The sequence below is a fragment of the Anabrus simplex genome, chromosome 1, assembly GCF_040414725.1.
Source record: "Anabrus simplex isolate iqAnaSimp1 chromosome 1, ASM4041472v1, whole genome shotgun sequence".
Classification (NCBI taxonomy): Eukaryota; Metazoa; Arthropoda; class Insecta; order Orthoptera; family Tettigoniidae; genus Anabrus; species Anabrus simplex.
The window spans coordinates 88,592,741-88,617,150 of record NC_090265.1 but is presented as its reverse complement, the minus strand read 5'-3'; the positions used below and the strand labels follow the sequence as shown (position 1 = coordinate 88,617,150).

At 39.1% G+C, this 24,410-nt stretch overlaps 1 protein-coding gene across 1 annotated transcript in view; it reads right to left on the bottom strand.

Moving 5' to 3' along the window:
• LOC136861791 (glutamate receptor 1-like) overlaps positions 1-24,410 on the bottom strand; it is a 373,013-nt gene that overhangs the window by 71,434 nt on the left and 277,169 nt on the right. Inside the window, exon 15 of the mRNA XM_067138845.2 lies at positions 10,678-10,786. Within this exon, the coding sequence (XP_066994946.2) occupies positions 10,678-10,786 (109 nt within the window). The remainder of the gene's footprint in view (positions 1-10,677; positions 10,787-24,410) is intronic.

Sequence of the window (24,410 nt, the reverse complement as noted above, 5' to 3'; positions counted from 1 at the left end):
GTACAGCATAGCAGGTGAGACCGCCTGGGTTAGGTACTGGTCATCCTCCCCAGTTGTATCCCCGACCCAATGTCTCACGCTCCAGGACACTGCCCTTGGGCGGTAGAGGTGGAATCCCTCGCTGAGTCCGCGGGAAAAACCAAACCTGAAGGGTAAGCGGATTAAGAAATAATAATAACAATAATAATAATAATAATAATAATAATAATAATAATAATAACATGAAGTGGATCGCCGAAGTTAGAGAAGACTTGAAGCATCCTGACATCACAGACTCGTACATAGACGACAGACGGATATTCAGACAAAAAGTGCAAAAGTGAAAAGTGGGCCGAGTCTGAAGAAAAAAAAAAGCACACAGCGAGAAGATGAAAGAAGTGTGGCGTCTTACGAAACCTCACATCAAGTAGACGCTTTACGTTGCCCATTAGTGGCTTATACGAATAAATGAACTTGAGGTACGCAGACCGAAATAGGTAGTAGATTCTAGAATTAAATAAAAATTAATAACGAGTTGTTTTAATCTAGCCTACAGTCACCTTGATTATCCCTTTATGCATGCATTTTCAGCAGGGTTTAACGCTTTGGTTTTTGACTATCATCTACGCCCAGAATTCAGTATATTGAGGTAAAGTTTGAAGATACTGGAATTTGGAACAATGTTATTGATAGAATTGAAAATTTGCTTAGATATTACAGTGCATAGTTTTATTTCAGATAAAAGCTAAAGAATAGCACAATTATTAGTGTGGTACGGTTCTTACAGCGAAGAATATATTTCACAAGGAAACAATCTCCATAAAACTGTTCCATTAGTTCGAAGTCTGGATTGTTATCTTCAATAGCGACTTCGCCTTCGGGCTCACAATCACACATATGTTCTTGTAAAGCATCATCAGTGTCTGTTTTGCTGATAAACTACATGATGATATTATCGTTACTTACAAATTATCAAAGATGAAGAGGAACTTGGAAGAATCACCTTGACCTCAAACATTACTCGGCCCATTCACCTGTCTGCTCTACCCTCGCTGTTTTAGAGAAGAAACTGTATAACGCAGTACAATACAAAACGAAGGCACTAACTGCATTTTTGGCAGGATAAGAGCTATCTGAAATTGCGTTCAACATTTCAGTTATATTTTGAAGTACACAAAGTACACAGCAAATATGCAATACAATTTAGCAAAGAAGAAATGATATAATATCTGAAGAATTGAACGCATGCCTAATATACGCCACTGCAGTCTGACTTATACTTCGACTCGGGATACACACTTCCCTCCAAGAATGAAAGAATGGAAAAACTTATATCTCAGAATAAGGACTTGTAAATCTATACTAGAGAATATTTACTGGTTGGATCCTCAAAAAACCACCAAAAAGTTATGTGGTTATAGGAAACCGGAAAAGCCTATGACCACGTCTTAAAGGGCATACGAGTAAAGAGGAGTAGTGAGATAGTTTTCCATTGATTACTCGAGAAGAATTTAATAAAAATCAAGGTTTTTTAAATCACTTATCTCATGATAGACCTATATTTGGAGCAAATTCGGAAAGAAACAATTTATGATAACTTTTCGGAAAGGTTGTCTTAAAGGAGAGTAGATAATTATTATGCTATGTTCAGCTTGACCATAATGATATGATTTGTTTAAGGCCCCATCAACTTCTATATGTCTACGAAGAGACGCCAAAGAATTGGATTTTTTCTGAAGGATTTCTTTAACGTGCTGATAGCTAATTATACAGAAATATCATTGAAATGCTCTCAGATAATACCGTACCTAATCGGGATCGAAGCCGCAATCTTTAATATCCGAGTGATTCAATAAGATCTATCTGACTTCTATGACGATAGCTTGTAGGTTTAACTTAGCCTTAACACATAAAAGATTAAAAGTTTAGATTCAGCCAATGACTTTCATTGTCGCGTAGAAAGTAGCATTAACTATTTGACCAAGTGACTTTGTATAGACAATTCCTTCCTGATAAAAAATCATGAGATTGGTGTTTTCTTTGACTTGAGGTCCTTTCCTTTTCCAGAGGTGACCGTGAACTTTTCCATTGACTAAACTGTCGTTTGGTTTCCGGGCCGTAGGCGTAAACCCGGGAAAGAAAGGTGTGGTAATTAGCAGAGTGTTCCTTAAGGTCCTAGCAAACGTTAAGTCCTTGTTGATTTTTGACATTACTTAGGAGTCTGGGAAAGAAATTTGATGCGGCACGCCACATGAACTAGTATATGTGTACGCCCTCATACATGCATAAACGTTTTCTAGAGTTTCGGGCTGAGTAGCTCAGACAATACAATGCTTGTCTCCTGAGTCCAACCTGGCGAGATCGATTTCAGTACATGCCGATGGTATTTGAAGATGTCCAGATACACCAGGCTCGTATCGATAGATTCATCGTTACGTAAAATAAATCCTACGGAAAAATAATCCTGTACCTTGGCGTCTCCCAGAACTGTAAAGATAAGTTAGGATGATGCTTGTTGTTTTAAGGGGCCTAACATCGAAGGTATTCGGCCCAAAAATAAGTTAGTGGTACGAAAAGTTAATAACATTATTGTATTGTTTTTAGAGTCAAATTTCGTTATTGCGTTTTTGAGCCCTTGAAGAATATTAGGTTCACTCACACCAATCGTCTCATCTATAGTTTACGGAAATATTGAAAGCAAACAATTAAATTCAATTCAATTCTCTAGTATGGTGAAATGCTTCTTTGTGTCGTTACTTCATCATTATTATTCTCATAGATCTCATTAAACATGCAACGAAATTATATATTTCATGGTACTGATATATAGTAAGGGCCGATGACCTTATATCTTAGGCCCCTTCAAAAAACAAGCGTCACGATTATACAGTAAGGTAAGGTAAGGGTGTATTCTGCCCGAAGGCAGGTCCGAACCTCCGCAGAGGAGTGCCTGAGCGGAGTTCACGTACGGTAGCGTGGCCAGTTCCTTTCCGCTCCTCAATTCCCTTAACCCCACGAACAGCGCGTGGCAACCCATCCAAATCTTGACCACGCCCAATGTTGCTTAACTTCGGAGATCTCATGGGATCCGGTGTTTCAACATGGCTACGGCCGTTGGCGATATACAGTAAGTGATCACTTTATATTCAAATTTTGAAGTAAAATTTGAATAAGTTCTTTCTTGAGAAATAACCCGGAAAAATGCATTTGAAATAGTACTCCCCGAATATCAAAACAGTGACTTAATTCAGGTATACATAGAATAGCATCGCTTTCTCCCATATAGGGGTCGTAATAGGACTCCTCATCTTTGTCGTGATGAAACCGCCTGAGTAATAGCTCATCATTTTATGATTACTGTTATAAACAAAATTTGTTTCCAGCAAGATTGAAAGAGTTCCAGTGAACGACTGATATTTCCCTAGAAGCAGTTATTAGAAGTCCAATTATAGCGGTAAATTAGAATTTCGTTCTTTACAACAGGCTTGCCATTTAAGCTACAGTGGAGTGATCATATCGATTCCTTAATAATTCATACATGTTCTCCTTTTATACATGCTTTCAAAAGAACAACGATTTCTTAATGGCTATTGCTTTATTAAATGTAATTAGATCATCATTGATTGGTTATAATGATATTATCCCTTAATTTACATACGAATTTAGTTGTTTGTGTTTTCAACTGGTAGTCCTCTCATTACAATACATTCGTACGAATATCACTACACAAGTATTACATTAATGTCCACATGGAGATTGGTGTAGGACGATATTTCCTTGAAAATGAGATCTTTAATTTATTTCCTGACCTCTTAATGTAACGTAGATATGTAATATTATATGATACTTAAACGAAAGGATGTAAGGAAAGAAGGAAATAATAAAGAAAGGAAGGAAGGAAGGAAGGAAGGAAGGAAGGAAGGAAGGAAGGAAGGAAGGAAGGAAGGAAAGGAAGGCAAGAAGGACCCACGGTCGGCAGCCCTGAAGATGGTTTTCCGTGCATTTCCCCATTTTCACATCAGGCAAATGCTGGGGATGTACCTTAATTAAGACCACGGTCTATTCCTTCCCATTCCTAGGCCTTTCCTATCCCATCGTCACCATTAGGCCTAACCGTGTCGGTGCGACATAAAGCAAATTGTAAGGAAAAGAAAGGAAGCAAGGGTAAAGGTACCTACTATCTGATACCTGCAGTACGTACATTTGGTATGAAACATTCATAGTGGTAATTTCGAATTGCTGAGCCAATTTTAACTCGCCGTCCTTGTGTTCAGATCTGACCAACTATACGAGCATTAAATACTAATTAAGTCTGAGCACAATGGAAGGAAAATTAATTTTAATAAAACCATGGAAATATATCTTAGCTCCATATATTTGGACCCCGAATATCATCATCTAGAGTATATATAGGTTCATAATGATTAATAATTTTGTCACGTAAACTGAAGCATTATTTACTTAATTTTGTGTCCTATACTCTTTGTTTTATCTTACTGTCTCAATGATACTTTACCCTCTGGGTAATTGATTCTAACCACTATGTTTCAGGTATTTAAGTTAAATCATTTCTACACCTTGACTATGCTTAGAAAAGTCAACTAACTCACTTCACATTACACTGCTAACAAAGTATTCTAAATGTTTTCATGAAGTTTGCATTGAATACTCCTAATATTAAAAACATCAACATGTATCGTTTGTTCAGCAAGTTTAAATAGAATTTGTCTTTCCTTCTGACTGAAGTTAATCCCACAAGGTACTGAAAACTGAAATACTTCTACAATCAAATACTATCGGAAAATAATTAATTCAGTATGTAAGGTGTGACTCTTAATTCCAATTGCTATTTTGTTAAAATTAATGCTTAGGTTGTTGGAGTCTCCAACCTCATAACAGTGTATATTATCTAATTAACAGTTGTTACTGCATTATCGTTAGTATAAAGATTAAACCACAGTATTTGCCTCAAAACACGGCTACTACCCTGAAAATTGTACCAGCTACAATACCATCAATACCAGTAGTGACTGAGGAAAACTCATGAGTAGGTGTAACTGATCACGGTACCTGAAAATTGCCGCACAACAGACTTCAGCCACAAAATAATTGTCATCTCAATTCCACTACAAGACTTTCCCTGTTATTAGCCACACAAAGAATGTTAGGTGGATATTTACTTTCCAGAAAAAAAGATAGATTGTTGAATACTGTACCATTGTTGTGGTGTATTTGAAAATAATAAAGGGCCGATGACCTTCGATGTTAGGCCCCTTTAAACTACAAGCATCACAAGCAAGAAAATAAGAAAAAGGGAATGGACTTATGATTTCAGATATCTTAGTGAGGTGCACTGGTTGATACTTTATGGTCTAGACACTTTATTTATTAATTTATTTATTTGTTTATTTATTATTTATTATTTATTTATTCGACTTCAAAGACAATAATGGATCTAGTAGGGAATTAAGAATAAAAAACAACATGTAAGATAAGTACTGTAACGACAGTGGTTAATGGATTGTTTTTAATTACACGCATATCATACCTAATTAGGATCCAGTTTGAAGGAGCACGAAATAAATTTGATAATGAGCTGCAGCTAGAGAAGAATATATAGCCCCAAATTTTAATGATAAGGTAGCCTTATGATATAGTCTTGAAAACAGAGTAATGGTGAAATTATCGAAATTCAAGAAGTTTATGCAAAGTTGTCGAACGTGGTCAAGGTAGTCAGCAAGTATTAGACTGATGAATGACACCTCAGAGAACATGAATTTGAAAATTTCGGTAGTAATGTAACCAGTTTGGCAGTAGTAAAGATGACACCAATCTTCAGCTAATAAACGAAAACATTGAATAATGAAACGTACTACCCTTCACAAGTGTATACGTTGAAAGAAGTTCGTGAGCGTATCTGAGATTAGTATAGCATTATATTAATGTAAATTATTGACGATAACTCACAAAGAAAAGAAAATAATGTCTTTGAACCATGCTTTTGCAGAATAATCTTAAAAGTTAAATATGTTAGAGAAAAATGAATCATATGTGATGTGAGCAAATTGTCGAAGTGATAAGGAAAAATGATGGAAAACCTTGTGTGACATCCAAGATTAGTTTCTTTAGATTTCCACGGGAAAAGTGGTGTCATGTTTTCCTGTGGGAAAATCAAATAATCATAAATATGTCTTTCAATAATGAAACTCAATTGATAAAGATAAATTCATTTGCCTGTAACGAATCGTTTTCGAGAGAATGTTTGTTTGTTTGTCCAACCCTTGTCCCGTTTCTCTGCGAGGTCGGGTATGAGGTGAAAGGAATATGTAGTGGCGGGATTTTTATGACCGGATGCCCTTCCTGACGTCAACCTCATCAGAGGAGTTAATGAGCTGAAATGAATCAATAAATCAATACTGATCTGCATTTAGGGCAGTCACCCAGGTGGAAGATTCCCCATTTTTTCCTAGCCTTTTCTTAAATGATTTCAAAGAAATTGGAAATCTATTGAACATCTCCCTTGGTAAGTTATTCCAATCCCTAACTCCCCTTGCTATAAATGAATATTTCCCCAATTTTTCCTCCTGAATTCCAACTTTATCTTCATATTGTGATCTTTCCTACCTTTAAAGACGCCACTCAAACTCATTCGTATACTAATGTCACTCCACGCCATCTCTCCGCTGACAGCTCGGAACATACCACTTAGTCGAGCAGCTCGTCTTCCTTCTCCCAATTTTTGTAACGCTACTCTTTTGTCGGAAATCACCCAGAACAAATCGAGCTGCTCTTCTTTGGATCTTTTCCAGTTCTTGAGTCAAGTAATCCTGGTGAGGGTCACATACACCGGAACCATAGTAGGAAGGGAGAGGATGAAACCCGGTTCCGGCACGTAGTCTACTCCTATCGAATAGCACCAAGGGGTCTGCTCAAACCTTTAACGTATCCATCCGACGAACGAATCACCAACAGAGACATATGCCCTCATCCTTATGAGCTGTGCGGAGAGGTTTGGAATTTAATCCAGAATTTTGGCACACAATCTAGTAATTAGAAATAGTATACCACCTCCTCCCCTACCCTGCCGCCCAACATTCTGATGGTGAAACTTTTTCGGCCAATGGGACTTGAACCGACTAACCACGGTGTCAGACCGTCTGTATTTCAACGCCTTAACGATCATGGCCACCAGGCGGGCTAAACATGGCATACTGTTAATCCCTAAATTAGACTAGTCCTATAACTGAGTTATAAGTTACAAATAATGTTTCATTTAACGGAATGTAGTCTTGCTCTTCAACAATTGCATTTCCATGTCTTTCAGTAAACACCTGGGTCGATTAAAATAACAGCAAAATTTCTGATTTTTTAAATGGAATGCAAATGTAAAGGGGTAGATTTCGACAGACACCTGTATAAAATTTTGAGTTTACAATAAGTAGGATTCAATGCAACGAAAAGGAAAAGCTAATTCAGCACCTATGAAGCTACCACTAATGAAATAATCAGTCCTCTAGAGTATGTGGAGATGAAGCCTCTTTGACAAAAGAGCGTTCTGTATGTGTCTCAGTCTCACATCACAGCCTGCACAGTTGCTAGGTAACATCGCGTCACATATTTTCTGTCGTCACTTTCAGATGACTCTCAGCAAAAAGACATATTTACATCAAATAAGGAATTGTATGTTTAGGAGAAAGTCAAAGGAGGGCTATGGAGAGATGGAGCCTACAATTAAGGCGTAAATGTTTATACATTAACTGAGAGTCATGAAATCAGTTTTCAGAGAGATTTAAAAAAAATGTGTGGCTATTTCTAGTCGAGTGCAGCCCTTGTAAGGCAGACCCACCGATGAGGGTGGGCAGCATCTGCCATGTTTACGTAACTGCGTGTTATTGTAGTGGAGGATAGTGTTATGTGTGGTGTATGAGTTGCAGAGATGTTGGGGACAGGACAAACACCCAGCTCCGGGCAATTGGAATTAAACAATGAAGGTTAAAATCCCCGACGCGGCCGGAAATCGAACCCGAGACTCCCTGAACCGAAGGCCAGTACGCTGACCATTCATCCAATGAGTCGGAATAAAGAGATGAAGCAAGAAAAATGCAGCAAGGACGAAGGGTGAGATACGTGCCTAAGAAACAATGTACCGCTAAAACATATAATATCCAATAATACAAGTTAATATTCAGTAGACGGACACATTCATGGCATTATGTCTTTAGATATTCCTTCTTAATGGTTTAACGTCGCTATAACATACATAAATTTTTCGGAAATGCAAGGATGGGGAAGGACTTGGACTGTGAATGTAGCCTATATGAAGTTATATCTTCAGACGTGCCTTGTGTGAAATGGGAAACCACGGAACTATCCCACCGACAAGTGGGATTCGAACCTAAGAGACAATACAGGCTCACACGTACGTGATCCGAACCGCGTATCCTTATCACTCTGAATATGGATTTACAGAACCTTTCTGATGCTTAATAATCAAGTCGTAGGAATTTCCTACTATTATAACAATGGAAGGTCTATGGCACACATCCAGTAGAAGTTTTGACAATAGCAAAATGTATTTACGAGGGCAAGTCAATAAATATTTGAAATTTTGCTCTAATTGTCTTTAGGTTGGCTTTACGGCGTTGTGTGCTCACCAGCCGCTACATGGCAATGTTGTCTATGTCTGTGGTAGGTTTCAGTGTTATCAGAAAAGTACAGCTTACGCTGTTGCGACGTAAAGATGGTCACGCTACTCTCTGTTGGCACTAAGGGATAAAAGCGTTCAGTAATCCGTTTTTGTGATGTACCAGGAGCGGAAATTCATATAAGACTTTCAGTACAATTCGGAGACAATGTTTTGCCACAGCGGATGCTTCTATTCCATGCTCTGACGTTTGCTCTCTGGTTCGAAGTGGTGAACCCATGTTTCATCTCCATTGATGATCGGTTTCAGAAACATTTTATCTTCGTTAGCATGATGGTCCAGTAGGTCTGACAGATCCTCACACGATTGTGCTTCTGCTCTTCATTGAGTTGTACTGGAACCCATCACGAACAGACGTTGTGAAAGTTAAGCCTGTTATGTATGATTTCATATGCAGAACCATGGCTAATGTGAAAATGGTTTGCCACGTCATCAACTCTCACTCGTCCATTATTCAGATGGACGCCCGGATCTTTCTTCAACATTCACGCTCGTGCGACCCCTTTTGAACTCTTCAGTCCACTGGTAAACACTTCGTATATTTTCTTTCTTGATCAGTAAATGCCTGATATAATAAGAAAAATCATGTTTTAGTTGTCAGAAAAGATCCTCAGCTAGTTGGTATCAATACCAACACAGGTAGGCCTCATGGCGACGATTGGAAAGAAAATGTCTTGAAGTGCGAAACAAGCGCCCGTGGCCTTAACTAAGATACAGACCCAGACTTTGCCTGGTGCGAAAGTGGGAAACCATATTCAGGGCTGCCGACAGTGGGTTTCGAACCCATTATCTCCCGAATACTGGATACTGGGCCGCACTTAAGCGACTACAGCAATCGAGCTCGGTCGTATGAAAATCAAGTTTGCGAACAGGAAGATAGAACAGGTCAAGAAATATACCTATCTTGGAAGTATTATTACGCAAGACAACAGATGTCCCACGGAGATCGAAGGGGGAATAGCACTGGCCAAACAAGCGTTCATCGGCAAAATAAATTTACTGGCAAATAAACACCTGGATATCCAAGTCAGACAGAGCTTTGGAAAATCTCGTGTCTAGAGCGAGTTGTTATATGGTTGTGAATCCTGGCCATTAACTAAACAAGACAGGAAACAGAAGCTTTTGAAATGTGCATCTGTAGATGAATGCTGAGTATTAGCTGTACTGAAAACAGATCAAATGAAAGCGCCCTGAATGAAATCAAAAGCAAGAAAGAACTACTCACCATGAGGAGGAAAAGGACGGCCAAATTCTTTGGGCACACCCTGAGACAAAACAATTTTGTGACCAAAATTATTGAGGGAAAATGTCTGGGAAAGAAAGGGCGAGTAAGACGAAGGACCAAGTACATTTACGATCTGATACTAAATATAGCACCTATCATGAGATAAAACATGAACCTGAGGACAGGGGATTATGGTTGCATCGACAAGGGATCCTCTTTAATAAATAATAATAACAACAAGAATATAAGATTAGCCCGCCTGGTGGCCATGATCGTTAAGGCGCTGAAATCTAAATGGTCTGACACCGAGGTCAGCCGGTTCGAGTCCCGTTGGTCGAAAAAATTTCACCATCAGAATGTTGCCCGGCAGGGTAGGGGAGGTGCTGGTATACAATTTCTTATCACTAGATTGCGTGCCAAAAGCCTGGATTAAATTCCAAACCTCTCCGCAGTACTCATATGGAGTGAGGGCATATAACGCTGTTGATGGTGATTCGTCCGTCGGATGGGGATGTTAAGCCTTGGTGCTATTCGACAGGAGTAGGCTATGTGCTGGTTGACGTAAGAAAGGCATCCGATCATAAATACCCACCACGACAGATTCATCTCACCTCATACCCGACCCCGTAGTAAAACGGGACAAAGGTTGGAAAAACAATAAGAATATAAGTTTAACTGAGACTAACAAGATAATTGTTACAAAGCATGGATCTACATACCTAATACTCGGAACCTTACCAAAATTTGTAGATCTTGCACGTTTACTCACCTGTTTGTCACTATGCTTACACTCCGTTCGGTCGTACCACCATCTGTTCTTGAGTTTTGTTAGTTCTCCATTCTCGATCAACTTCAGTACAGCCAGATTGATGCCATCTCTGTAACACATTAAAGAATAATTTATTTGTATTACTGTATTATTCCTTTAATGTTAAATATTACAGAGAAATCATTTTGAATAATAATTTCCAATCGAACACTTCTCTATATCTAACACACTCAACTCAATGCAAACTTTGGACTTCGTCTTCATTTCGCTGATTTTAAACTTCAAACAAGGGACACTTGCTAGGCGTGTCTATAACGTATCAGACCTAATGTGTTGTTAAATTGTAAATGTTGATATTAATCTTTCTCTGTTGCAATTACTTTTGGGAACTTTTCTTTGATATTGTTACCGGATTATTAATACTCCGCATCAACACAGGCAAATAGTGCACATAGGACTTAATTAGCGACAGGGTCACGAAGACAAGAAGCAAGGGAACATTCCATTTGCATTTAACATCTACATAACAGCTACTTATCGTCACAAGATAACATAATTTCAACCTACCAACTGTCTACTTTAACTCTGCAGATGGCAGTCTCAAGACTTAAAATCCCCGCATGTATACCATAATACGTGTCAACGTGATAATCTCAAGACCATGCGAACTCCAAATATGAACCATTACAGTTCAATTTGACCAAAAACAAAAATTATAGAGCTCCCCGTATTTTTAACAACGTCTCACTTCACATGACAACCAACAAATCGCCATTTATTAAGAAATTAAAAATGTTTAGCCACAAGGGCCACGCATGATTTTAATATAAATTTGTTCAAATGACTGAATACATATTTTTTAAAATGTATCTTCCATAACAAAGAGGACAATTCACATTGTTCTTAAAAATGAAACAATTTTAGTGGAATATCAATATTTTAATTAGTTCATACGTATTAGTTTGTAAGTGTGTTTGTCAAATGCTTCTTATAATTCATGTATTTTGAAACTAGGTAGTCATCAATACGGAAATGAAAATCATTAACTATGATTTCGAAATTTGTCATAATATATGGTGCGATATATCGTTACCTTTATGTATGTTTTCTCTTAATTCTCTGTACAACTGATGCATTCTCCAAGCCCATTTAACGAGCTATGACGAGTGCGTCAAACATTTCAAACATTGGCCAGTTGTAATTTATGATCGAGTTTCTCTTTTCCGCTTGTCCCTACCTAGCACATTACTGATTTAGCTCTAAATCATTACAGCACTTACATCTGCTGTGCTCACTGGGAGTACCGAAAGAGCGGATAACTTCTTTTATCGCCACCAGAGTTTTTCTCCTAGAGTAGGCCGTGGCGGTTTACCTACTTCTTCTTTTCTCCAGTCTAGATCTAGGATATCGTGAATAGCCTACATTCCTCTACCGCAGGGCTGCGACTAGCATATTTTCTTCACCATTATTGCATCAATACCCCGTGCGTCTTTTTTATGTGCCTGCGTGTGAGTGTAGACATTGTGGTGTTCTGTCAAGTTTTTCTTGTTTCATGATGGACCCAACCAAGCAGTAGGCATCAACAGATCAAATTAGCAGAGTTCTTACGCCATAGTTATTCGCAGCTGAGTCGGGCTCTTTGGATGAATGATCAACGTATTGGCCTTCGGTTCGAAGGGCCCAGGTTTCGATTCCCGTTCGGGTCGGGGATTTTAATTTTAAAAGTTAATTCCCCTGGGAGAAAATAAAATTTGGTATTTGTGCTGTCACCAATATCACTGTAACTCATACACCACCTTTCCGTACAATAACACACAGTTTCTTACCCACGACAGATGCCACCCACCCTCGTGGCAGGGTCTGTTTTACAAGGTCTGTACCAGGCTAGCGACAGCCACACGAAATTATTGTTACCACAGCTAAAATATATTACGAGTAGACACCCCACAATAAATGGTAACGCCATGCAAAGTGTAAGAGTGCCCACCACCATTATCTAGTACAACCCATACATCCCAGCTGCCAAATGAATGCAGAGAGAAAACGAGCCTAAGCCGATACAAATGGTACCAATAGCGAGACAAATTAAAAGGGGCCATTCATCTCACTTCACCTTCGAGTGATTTCTTCATGTTTTCCTTCTCATATCGATGGTCGTCTTCATCACCCTCCTGATCGATAGAGGCCGAAGACTGCCATACAATTTTATTATTTTATTTATTGAGATATTTTATATGGCGTGACTACGTAGCCTGCCGTTATGTAAAACCATCGTATAAGTGCTACATTGTACAAAATTCACAGTCTTCAGTTTCCTAATACCCCCCATGGCACAACAGCCCCGAAGGGCCATGGCCTACAAAACGACAGTTGCTCATCCCTAAGGCCTGCAGATTATGAGGTGTCGTGTGGTCAGCACGGTGAATCCTCTTGGCCGTTATTCTTGGCTTCCTAGACCAGGGCCTCCATCTCACCGTCAGATGGATCCTCAATTGTAGTCACGTAGGCTGAGTGGACCTCAGATCCAGGTAAAAATCTCTGACTTGGCCAAAAATCGAACTCGGAGCCTCCAGGTAAGAGACAGGCACGCTTCCCCTACATCACGGGGCCAACAATGTTCCTAATTACATATAATTAATTAAGAAATTAAACTTTAATAGTCGTTATAAACGAAAGATAAATTTCTGATCGTTACTATAAAGAAACATCGTATTATATACAGGAGCCAAAGAAATCAAAGAGGAATTTGGATGAGAAATCACAATCCAAGGGGAGGAAATTAAAATTCTGAGATTTTCCGATGATGTTGTTATATTATCTGAGTCGGCAGATGATCTGGAGGAATTGCTGAGTGATAGCAATCTTGCAGAAGGAGTACAATGTGAAGATAAATATATCCAAACTAATAAAGTGCTGTCGAACAAAGGCAAGAAATGCAGGAAATATTAGATTAGAAAATGTAGTCTTAAAGGAAGTAGATGAATATTGTTACTTGGGTAGAAGAACAACTAATGAGGACAGAAGGAGGGCATAACATGCAGACGGACACAAGCACGAAAGGCCTTCCTTAAGAAAAGAAATTTGCTCATTTCGAACATTCATGTAGGAATTAAAAATATGTTTTTGAAGCATTTTGTCTCGTACGGAAGAGAAATATAGATGATAACTAGCTCAGAAAGAAAGAGAAAAGAAGCTTTTGAAATGTGGTGTTACAGATGAATGCTGAATGTGAGATGGATAGGTCGCATTACGAATGAAGAGGTAAAAAATCGTATTGGTGAGGAGAGAACGATTTTGGGTAAATTTGACCAAAAAAAGACATATAATGATAGAAAACACCTTACGACACCCACAACTTGTTTAGATTGTTTCTGAGGGAAGTGTAGGTGGTAAAAACGGTAGAGGTAGACAAAGGTATGAATGTGACAAACAGATTAGAGTGCATGTAAGATGTAGTAGTTACGTAGGAATGAAAAGTTTAGCACAGAATAGGGTGGGATGGAGAACTGCACCAAACCAGTTTATGGACTTATGACCCAAACACCTCACTTATTATCAAAAATAAATTATTCGTAATGGCAATTTTCACAACTTTTAGCTAACAGTAACGAAGAATTGTGCTCTTTCTAGCTTTGGCTCCCTTAATATTACTAAGCCACTATTCTGAGGTACAACTGTACACGTTGACAGTCCTGCAAGGCAATGTTCTGGGTAAATGATTCGTGCAGATTCATCGCAGGTTGCCTCAGACCAACACGAAGTGGCAAGGTACAACAAATGGCTGTTATAGCTCCACCTTTGATTAGAGGGGAAATTGCTGCGCTCCAAGATAAAACTAAGACCATTGCAATATGTAAATTACTCTCCTCATATACGAGATTAAAACCTGGAAGGATTTTACTTCCAAATACTCCAGTTTTCAACGAAAGTTCAAAATGAAACAAAATAGAACTTTGGGGGTACCCAAACTACAGAACAGTTTGCATGGTTACTACCGGAAGGAGAACATTCTCAAAGTCATGAGTACGATCCGAAAACCTGGAAAACCCTAAACATACTTCGAACGGCATTGGGAAGACTCAGAGGAAATTTTACAGAAATGGGTGATTACGATACTGCGTTATTTGCATGTAGCGAAGCGCAAACTGTGAGCTACCTTATGGCTCCTGTAGTCTGCACACAGGAAGGTTTAATGTATGGTACTGACGTGCCTTGGCAAGCAGCGCAGTGGTCGGCAAACGTAGTATAATTCAGAGTTTGACTGTTAGATTGATATTATACTTTATACTTATTCTATACAATCAAGTATGATCCTTCTCTACGTTTTCATGTTGCAGTGTACTGATACGAATAGACTAAGAATTGCTCCACTGTGTATTAACAATAGCCGCACGATGTGCACTCCGAGAAACAGGCTATTTATGTTCCAGGATCCAATTACATCATGTAGAAATACCACGTAAACTCTATCACCGTTTATGGTTTATTAGTAGGTGCAAGAGGTGCCATACTGGCGATGATGGCTGAGTTGTGGGACAGATATGGCATCAAGGAATATTACCTAGCTACGATTTCCGAGGTGGCTGTGCGTGGATTCGTACTTCTTTTAACGAAACTCTTATACTCCCTAAATAGATAACATGACAATACTGTGTTTTATGGCAAACCTTTAAGAGTTACTTTCCTGAATGATGGATTATATGTGTGTATATAAAGACTGACTCTCCCTGAGCTTAGGTATGAGCTTCATTAAAGTCCGTTTAATTATTTTACCGTGACATCACAACAACAAAAAACAGTAAAAACTGAACTGAAACTATTTTAGAATTTTACAAACCTATTTCAGTCCGCCTCTGTGGTGTAGTGGTTAGCGTGATTAGCTGCCACCCCCGGAGGCCGGGTTCGATTCCCGGCTCTGCCACGAAATTTGAAAAGTGGTATGAGGGCTGGAACGGGGTCCACTCAGCCTCGGGAGGTCAACTGAGTAGAGGTGGGTTCGATTCCCACCTCAGCCATCCTGGAAGTGGTTTTCTGTGGTTTCCCACTTCTCCTCCAGGCGAATGCCGGGATGGTACCTAACATAAGGCGACGGCCGCTTCCTTCCCTCTTCCTTGCCTATCCCTTCCAATCTTCTCATCCCTCCACAAGGCCCCTGTTCAGCATAGCAGGTGAGGCCGCCTGGGCGAGGTACTGGCCATCCTCCCCAGTTGTATCCCCCGACTAAGAGTCTGAAGCTCCAGGACACTGCCCTTGTGGCGGTAGAGGTGGGATCCCTCGCTAAGTCCGAGGGAAAAACCGAACCTGGAGGGTAAACAGATGATGATGATGATGATAAACTTATTTCGCGATAAACGGGAAGTATAGGTCACGAATTTTAATTGTACAGACTAAATTGAAAATTGTATTTGTGTAGATGTTGATAACTCGGACAGAATTGCAACTCAGTGTGAGGACATCCATCGTGTAAATAAATATAAATACCTGGGAGAAATTCTCACTTCCATTAGAAATGAAACGGAGGCATTAAAAGAGAATGTGGGGAAGGATGGATATGACATTCAGACTGTGCCATGACAGCTGCAATTCAAAGTCCATCTCCATGCAAGCCAAATTAAAACATTACTGCAGAGTGATGATAACGGAGTGCTTTTATGGGTGGCAGATTCGGACCTTATAAAATAGAAAGAATATCCCTTCCAAAAATCTTGGGTCCAGAAAAGTAGCAAAAGAAAAACATACTTTCCGGTTGAGTTCGAACTAGGAACTCTTATAAAAACCATCGAAAAAATTACGACGGCGATGAGGAAAAGGAGACTTAATTTAATGGACACATTAAAAGGATAAATCAAGAGAGGCTGGCCAATAGAATACTTATTCTGAAAGAAAAGTGGAAAACACAGCCAGAGCGGCTTGCGCAGGTGCACAAGGAAGTATCAGAATTGGGTGCCAAGGAGAAAGAGATACAGAAGGGAACAACGTTTAGATTGAATGTTGCTGGAATGAAGTATGTACCCGAAAAGTCACTGGCCTAGTCACGGAACATCTCGGGTGGAAGAACGAGAAATGAGAAGCCAAAGACCTAAAGATCTTTGACGAAAGTGCAGAGAGAAGAGCGTTATTCTGCTTGACAGAAGGGCAGGTATATTGTGTAAACGTCGCCCACAGATGGCCGTATCGATAAATGAATGATATAGAAAAACCCAGTACTTTTTCAGATATTATTTTCCTTCTCATTAATAGTATATTCTTCTCATTCTTCATTCCCATTCTGATGTGATTTTAATTTATATCCGTGACTGTTTTACGTTTTATGCGTTAAGAATTTTCTGTATTGCCAATACACTAAAACGATGCATGTTAATAAATAGTTTGCGGTATACTTACAGATATGCGTATAAATAATTATACCAGGCGGCTCGTGCGCACCGTACTTTCTACTTATAAATGTCGCGCATGTACAAGTGATGAATGGGATGTTTACTAACTGATTTTTCACTGGGGCATTCATTTTCAGAATATAAAGAGATAACAACCGGACGGTCGCTCGCAGCATGTTCCTCAGTGCTACTCGTCTAAATCTCGTTTTCGACCGCACAGTACTAGGCTGGTGTATAGTACAGAAGCACTGCATTTGCTGTCTGCTTATCGGCAATGGCTAGTGTGTTCAGCAACGACAAACACACAGACATCATTTTAATCTGTGGAGAATCTGGTCGGAATTCAGACGAAGCTCCGAACAAACGTCTGCTTTCTACACACGTATTTCGCCGAACAGTAGGCCTATTACTTTTTTTTTGTTTCATAAAAACAACTCTTTTATAGAGTGGAATGTCTACACGTGTTATAAATTAATAAGTTATGCAATTTTATTTTCGGCATCTTTGGCGTATTTATAAGTGCAACCTGTTATGGAACGTGTGCAGTAAAATGACTGCTATTTATTTCACAACATCCACAATACAGCACGTTATAGCGCTCCTTTAGAAACAAGTGATTAGGCATCCCACGCATCAATAGTGCGTGCGGGACAATTGTAAATAGAAAGTACGTCGCTCGCGGGCCGCCTGGTATAAATAATTTAACAATAACACACCTTTTATTGATGCAATTTAGACAAAACATGCTTTGTAACATACGGAGAAATACCTCAGATTTTCTTGTTAGTTGCATTGTGCATAAGTTAGGAATACTTTGATTATAACACAAGCGAACTGTTCAGGTTCAATATTTTTTGCCGTTTGAATATCTGAACAACTGATTACGATAGTTATTTGGAAAGAACTAAAACATTAGTATTGAATACTGCATGTCAAGTAAACGGCCAGTAAATTTCCCTTGCTTATGCTATTGCAGGGTATCTACAGAGAGAAACACAACTACACAATTACTTCAACCTCATTTCCGTTTCTATTTACAATTCAGATAAATAGCTCTCGTTAAATAGTTTCTATTAAAATTCTCACAGCAGGAGATCTTAGGAATAGATACGAGGCTACTATTTAAATCAAGCTTGATCTAAAGAGAACTCTCACAATTCTTCTCGCTTGATAAATGACCACATATTCACGCTTCGTACAGCAGAGAGAACAAAAAGCTATTTGACGTACTGAGTAGAAAGATTCCGGTCTATAAGGTATAGAGAAAAAGAACATTAACACAATGGTGTCGTATTGATACAATGAATATTGATTAGTTTAGGTAGGTAAGAAACAGAATATCTGTTTTTCAATACTACATACTTTTCTTTGACAGGCAAATAGTATACAAAATTATTACCCATTTCATTTGGAATCTTGAGGTAATGCAGAAATTCTTGTTCCAAATGGTGCCATTTCTATTAATAAAAATGCATTTCTCGTTTAATTGAACAACTTATGCTGATCAAAATAGTAATAATAATAATAATACGTTTAATTTACATTCGTTCTGCCATCTCCGGAGGAAGTAGCCGTTTTAAAGCAGACCAGCAAAGCCTGGGAGGTGTCTGCCATATAAGGAAATCTGCGTATTAGTGTGGTGAAAGATAGTGTCGTATGTGGTGTGCAAATTGCAGGAATGTCGGCGACAGCAAAAATAACCAGTCTCCGAGCAAAGATAATTAATCTTTCACGATTAGATAACTCTACCTTGTCGGGAATCGAAGCCAGGGACGCATGGCCCGAAAGTTAAAATGTTGACCACTCAGTCATGGAACCAGATTAATAATAATAATAATAATAATAATAATAATAATAATAATAATAATAATAATAATACTTCAATTTGATGCGGCTACCACAGATTGTAAGGGTGATTTTCGACAAAAGAGTAGTGTTTCGAAAATTTTGTAAACTTTAGGCTAGAAAGACTTCGGAGAAAGGAGACGAAGTGCTCGAATAAGCAGAATGTTCAGAGCTGTCAGTGGAGTATGACGTGGAATGACAACAGTGGACAAATGATAATTTATTGGAAACACCTTAAATCAAATTTTAACAGAATTCAGTTTATTACAAACTGTCTTCGAAAGTCTAAATTACTAAGTTATGTGTTAAATAATTTGAAATATGTAATGAACATGTCAATGCATCTTGTGAATAAAACACTAGATCAACTGTCTTAATTACTAAGAAGTAACTGGAAAATGTTAATAGATTGTTAATATATCTTGTGAATAAAAGTTACACTTATCTTATTACATATACGGTACTTGAAAGGGATCAGAAAAGGTATTAGAGTATTTTCTTACAAACCATAATCGTGTGTAGTTGTAGATGGAAGTTTTAATAATATGTTATTAGCTTAACGTCCCACTAACTAGTTCTATGGCTTTCGGAGACGCCGAAGTGCAAGAATTTAGTCCCGCAGGAGTTCTCTTACGTGCCAGTAAATCTACCGACACGAGGCCGACGTATTTGAGTACCTTCAAATGCAACCGGACTGAGCCAGGATCGAATGTGCCAAGTGGAGGTCAGAAGGCCAGCGCCTCAACCGTCTGAGCCACTCAGCTCGGCAGATGGAAGTTTTTTTTGACGTCTATAGATCTGTGTACCCATGAGAAAGTTACATATAGCTATTCATGACTTAACACCGGAGTGGAGAGATTTATCCTAAATTTCTGCAAACTTGTTCTTGTGACGTATTCCTTGCGATAGCGAAGGCTAAATTTAGAGAAAATCCTCTCCACTTAAGAACGAAAGACAAACAAGGATTAGTAGGTGCTAAATACATCCTTGAAATAAAGTACCTTCGTCGTGAAGGTTTTTCCGTTATAATTTCTGAGTGAACTATATTGCCCAGCTTCAGTACAGTCAATCTTGTTCCGTTGGATAGACCAGCTTTATTAATTTCATTGCTGTAGCACTTTACGGAGCCTGTGATGTACATTATTTGGTCATCTATTGAACCCGTTGGTTGATGACATTAACGCGTTCGTTTTTTGAGCACAAAATTGCTACTTCTTAAAACGTGAACTCTCATTTGAATGAAAAGATGAACTAAATAAATCCTGTACAATATTTTTTTTGAAATATGGTTTTATGTAACCTCGATAATGCAATTTTGACCTAGTTTTTCCTTGCCGAGATTTAGGAGCCATTCACTGAAATTGGCTCTGCTGCACTTAATTTAATTCCATATAATTTAAATATATGAATTTGGGGTTATAGTAAATAATATGTTAAACTTGACTGGACAAGAGCTGCTCTGTAACTGTGAGGAGTAACTGGAACTGTCAGATGTCTTCGTCTAGCAAGATCACTTTTCATTTTTCAGCAGCTGATCTACTGCTGTCTTATATCCTCTGCACCTTCTGGTATAATTCTCGTGTGAAACGAAGCAGTATGCAAGTTGCTTTAAGTCGTACCGACACAGATAGGTCTTATGGTGACGATGGGACAGAAAAGGGCTAGGAATGGGAAGGAAGCAGCCGTGGCCTTAATTAGGATACAGCCGCAGAATTTGCCTGGCGTGAAATGGGAAACCACGGAAAACCATCTTCAGGGCTGCCGATAGTGGGGTTCGAACCCACTATCTCCCAAATACTGGATACTGGCCGTACTTAAGCGACAGCAGCTATCGAGCTCGGTGGAAGCAGTATGCAAAATTAGAATATTACTCTCTCCTTCCTCCGACTTAACTTAATTCAGTCCATCTGTCTCCAAACATATATTTTTAGCTTCAGTGTTTTCTCCCTGTATTGCATATTTCTTTCTAAGTTAGTCACTTTCACCTTTATTTATTAATTTTGGTCTTCTTCATAGAGTTTTAGTACGTGGATGGTCAGATGATTTAAAATTTGTCTATTTAGCCCCGGAAATTCACACAACCTGTGACGATCGAATATTCCTTTCATGGATCTAATGTTTTTTCCGACGGATTTCTGTCCAAGATGACATATTTGACAAAAGCGATGGCATTTACTCTACAGTAGTGTTAGGCTAACGATCCTGAAAAACATTACGATAGGAATCAGGAATAACCGAGATTAAAAATCCTGATGTTGTGGCAACAAAGTATTAGTGATTAAGCTACCGTAATTGTTTATATTGAATCCATCATAATAAACACATATTCAGTGTGTGATATCATGAGTGTTTTATACATTTCTGTTCATTATAAGTAGGGTATGTGTGGTCGAATAGCCGGCCAAGTGAAGTCCAGAGCTCCAATGGGAATAAAACAGTTTGTTGGACATAATACCGTGGATCAAATAATTAACATGACCTCCCCATAAATAATCACCAAATTTTAATTCACTCGTTAAATCAGTCATTGTAATACGAGTAAAAGGAGATGATGTATACTACACAGTAACTTAAATGCTCGGAACACAAATATATTGAATGATTGGCACGTGCTAATATCGCTCACTATAATGCGAACACTTTAAAGCAGGCAGCAGAAGAAGATTCAGTCCGCTGCCAGTAAATGAGTTAATGTGCTACTTACTCCAAAATGACAACTCACTTCAATGTGGAGAATTAATTATTTTCTTTTGTCAGTCATCACTTTCAGTACGTAAAAATTTCAAACCACGCACTAGGACTTGGTTCACTCTTAGGCTAATAGATGACGTTAAGGTTATTACGTGCAAAAAAAATGACAACCTCACCCAATTGAATCAAAGGCACTTTATTGACAACCAAACATCTCACCCTAATCCTATCACTACCCGTGAAACACCTACAACGGAGCATCCACGATCAATATGTGATAGATGCCACTTCCCAAACTCAGTGAAAGGATTTCTATCGCGTTGTTATGGATGGAGATAACTTGGTTGCATATGCCAGAATGGTGAAAACAACGAGCTAGAATTCTAGCTCGATTGAGTGAAAATGATCTATTCACTTCACGAAAAGATAGCATTTGTTACTTAACAGTTCAAGTATTATGGTCGTGATTGCATAGTTTTTGTAATCAATATCTGGTACCATTTTCACTCCTTCAAATGTTCCCCTATTCCCAGTATCTCTGTTCACTGCCTGCTCTGTGGAAGGCAATAGAAGTAGTTTGAACTCCTGCCGATAGATATAACTGTCATCATAATGAATATGAGACATTCGCTGAAAGAAACGTATTTTTCTTTAAAAAGTACAGAAGTCGTCGTCATCGTGAGAGGCTCATTGAATTTTTTTGTGAAGAAGAAATTACAATATACAACTGGAACACATTTCACCGGTTGAAACGTTGTCATTTTTCAATATACCGAGCGAGTTGGCCGTGCGGTTAGAGTCGCGTAGCTGTGAGCTTGCATCCGGGAGATAGTGGCTTCCAATCCCGCTGTTGGGAGCCCTGAAGATGGTTTTTCGTGGTTTCCCATTTTCACACAAGGCAAATGCTGGAGCTGTACCTTAAATAAGGCCACGGCCGCTTTCTTCCCACTCCTAGGCCTTCGCTATGCCATCGTCGCCATAAGACCTATCTGTGTCTGTGTGACGTAAAGCACATAGCATACATTTCTGATCTATAGAGGGATCAGCGGCTGCAGAGTGGGATTCGGCTGGTCCGACAGTTCTGCTCTCCGACCGACCAACCGAGCAGAGGAGAGGTGGCCACGGCTCTGTGGTGGCTCTACGCCTCTGCTTTCGGGAGACGAAGAAGGGCTGGTCCTCACTGTCGGCTGTCCTGAGAATGCTCTTTCGTGGTTTTCCATTTTCTTTCACAAAGGCGAATTCTGGGACAGTTCTTAGTATAGACCAAAGCTGCCAACCCTCTCACCTTCTCCGCACATCTCCTTCACCGAAACAAATCTCCTAGCCTGAGAGACGGCGTAACCGTCTAAGTGGCCCGCCTCCCCCTTTAGGGGAGACATTAAAGCATTGAATAGTAGTAGTAGACCCTATAGGGATAGATAAACCGTTCTGTATAAGAATGCCACAAAGCAAGTGGTATTCCTATTGTAACAAGTGTGCCAGAAAATTATGTTTTGCTGAGAAGACATAGGTATAAGTCAGTGACTGATGCGATTTCTCAACAGCAATGCGTATAGAAGATATGCGTAAGCTGTTTGAAAGATAACTTAATAGCAATAGACAGCTATATACTGTTAGACTCAAGCAGTCAGCAAAATTTCAGTGTTATAGTCCCCAGCATATATTATGTTGAAGCTTATAAGCGATGCTAACCGAAGTTCTTTAAGACTAACACTTTGTATTAGAAATGTGGAGGAAACGTTCTCAAGGACCAGAGATCGTCATTAAAACTCGCCAAGTCCATGCATTTCACGTAGATTACAGTTCCGAGAAACCTGGAATTAAAGTAGGAAGAGACTTCAAGATGGACTGCTGTTCCAACAGTTTCCTCTCCAAATTGGTCAAACAGTCCTTCTCTTCTAACTACAAAGGCATCCGCAGAAGGTTGTGTTCTATTCACATAGCCAACGGTAGTCACGGCTGATACAGAATTAACAAAACTATAGCCTAAGCTGTTGTGTTTGGTAAATGAATTTGTCTCTGAATTTTGGATTTCTTAGAATAATGCTCTTGTCTCTTGTGTAGTGCAATATTGTATGCATAGTACGTTAGTTCATGGGTATTGTGCCCAAGGATAGTTCCTGGTTGACAGGGTACTCCACAACGTTGTTTAGCAATGGAAATTATAAATATTACCTCTTGTGCGTGAACTGTTGTGGAAAAGAACACTGGAAAATTCAGTTTTTATCCTGATAGCGACCATGCTTTCAGCTCTTTTGCACACAAAAAATAGATCCATAGATTAAAATACCGTAACGAATTTCCTCACTCCAAGAGGAAGATGATACATGTACTACACAAAGTAACTGACACTAGACCATTTGACTTTCCTTTGTACGGAAGTTACGCTAAGCCAGATTTGAACTTACGAACATCTAATTCAAAGTCTAATGTTGAAACCTCCGAAACCACTCAATTGAGAAATCAAGTAATGCTAATGAAGATGACGAAGACATGTTATAAAGATTTTTTTTGCTATTTGCTTTACGTCGCACCGACACAGATAGGTCTTATGGCGACGATGGGACAGGAAAGGCCTAGAAATTGAGAGGATGCGGCCGTGGCCTTAATTAAGGTACAGCACCAGCGTTTGCCTGGTGTGAAATGGGAAACCACGGAAAACCATCTTCAGGGCTGCCGACAGTGGGGTTCGAACCCACTATCTTCCAGATGCGAGCTCACAGCTGTGCGCCCCTAACCGCACGGCCAACTTGCCCAGTAAAGTTATAAAGTAAGGAATAGTCGACTAAAATGCACAGCTATCGCTCACAAATCGAAAAA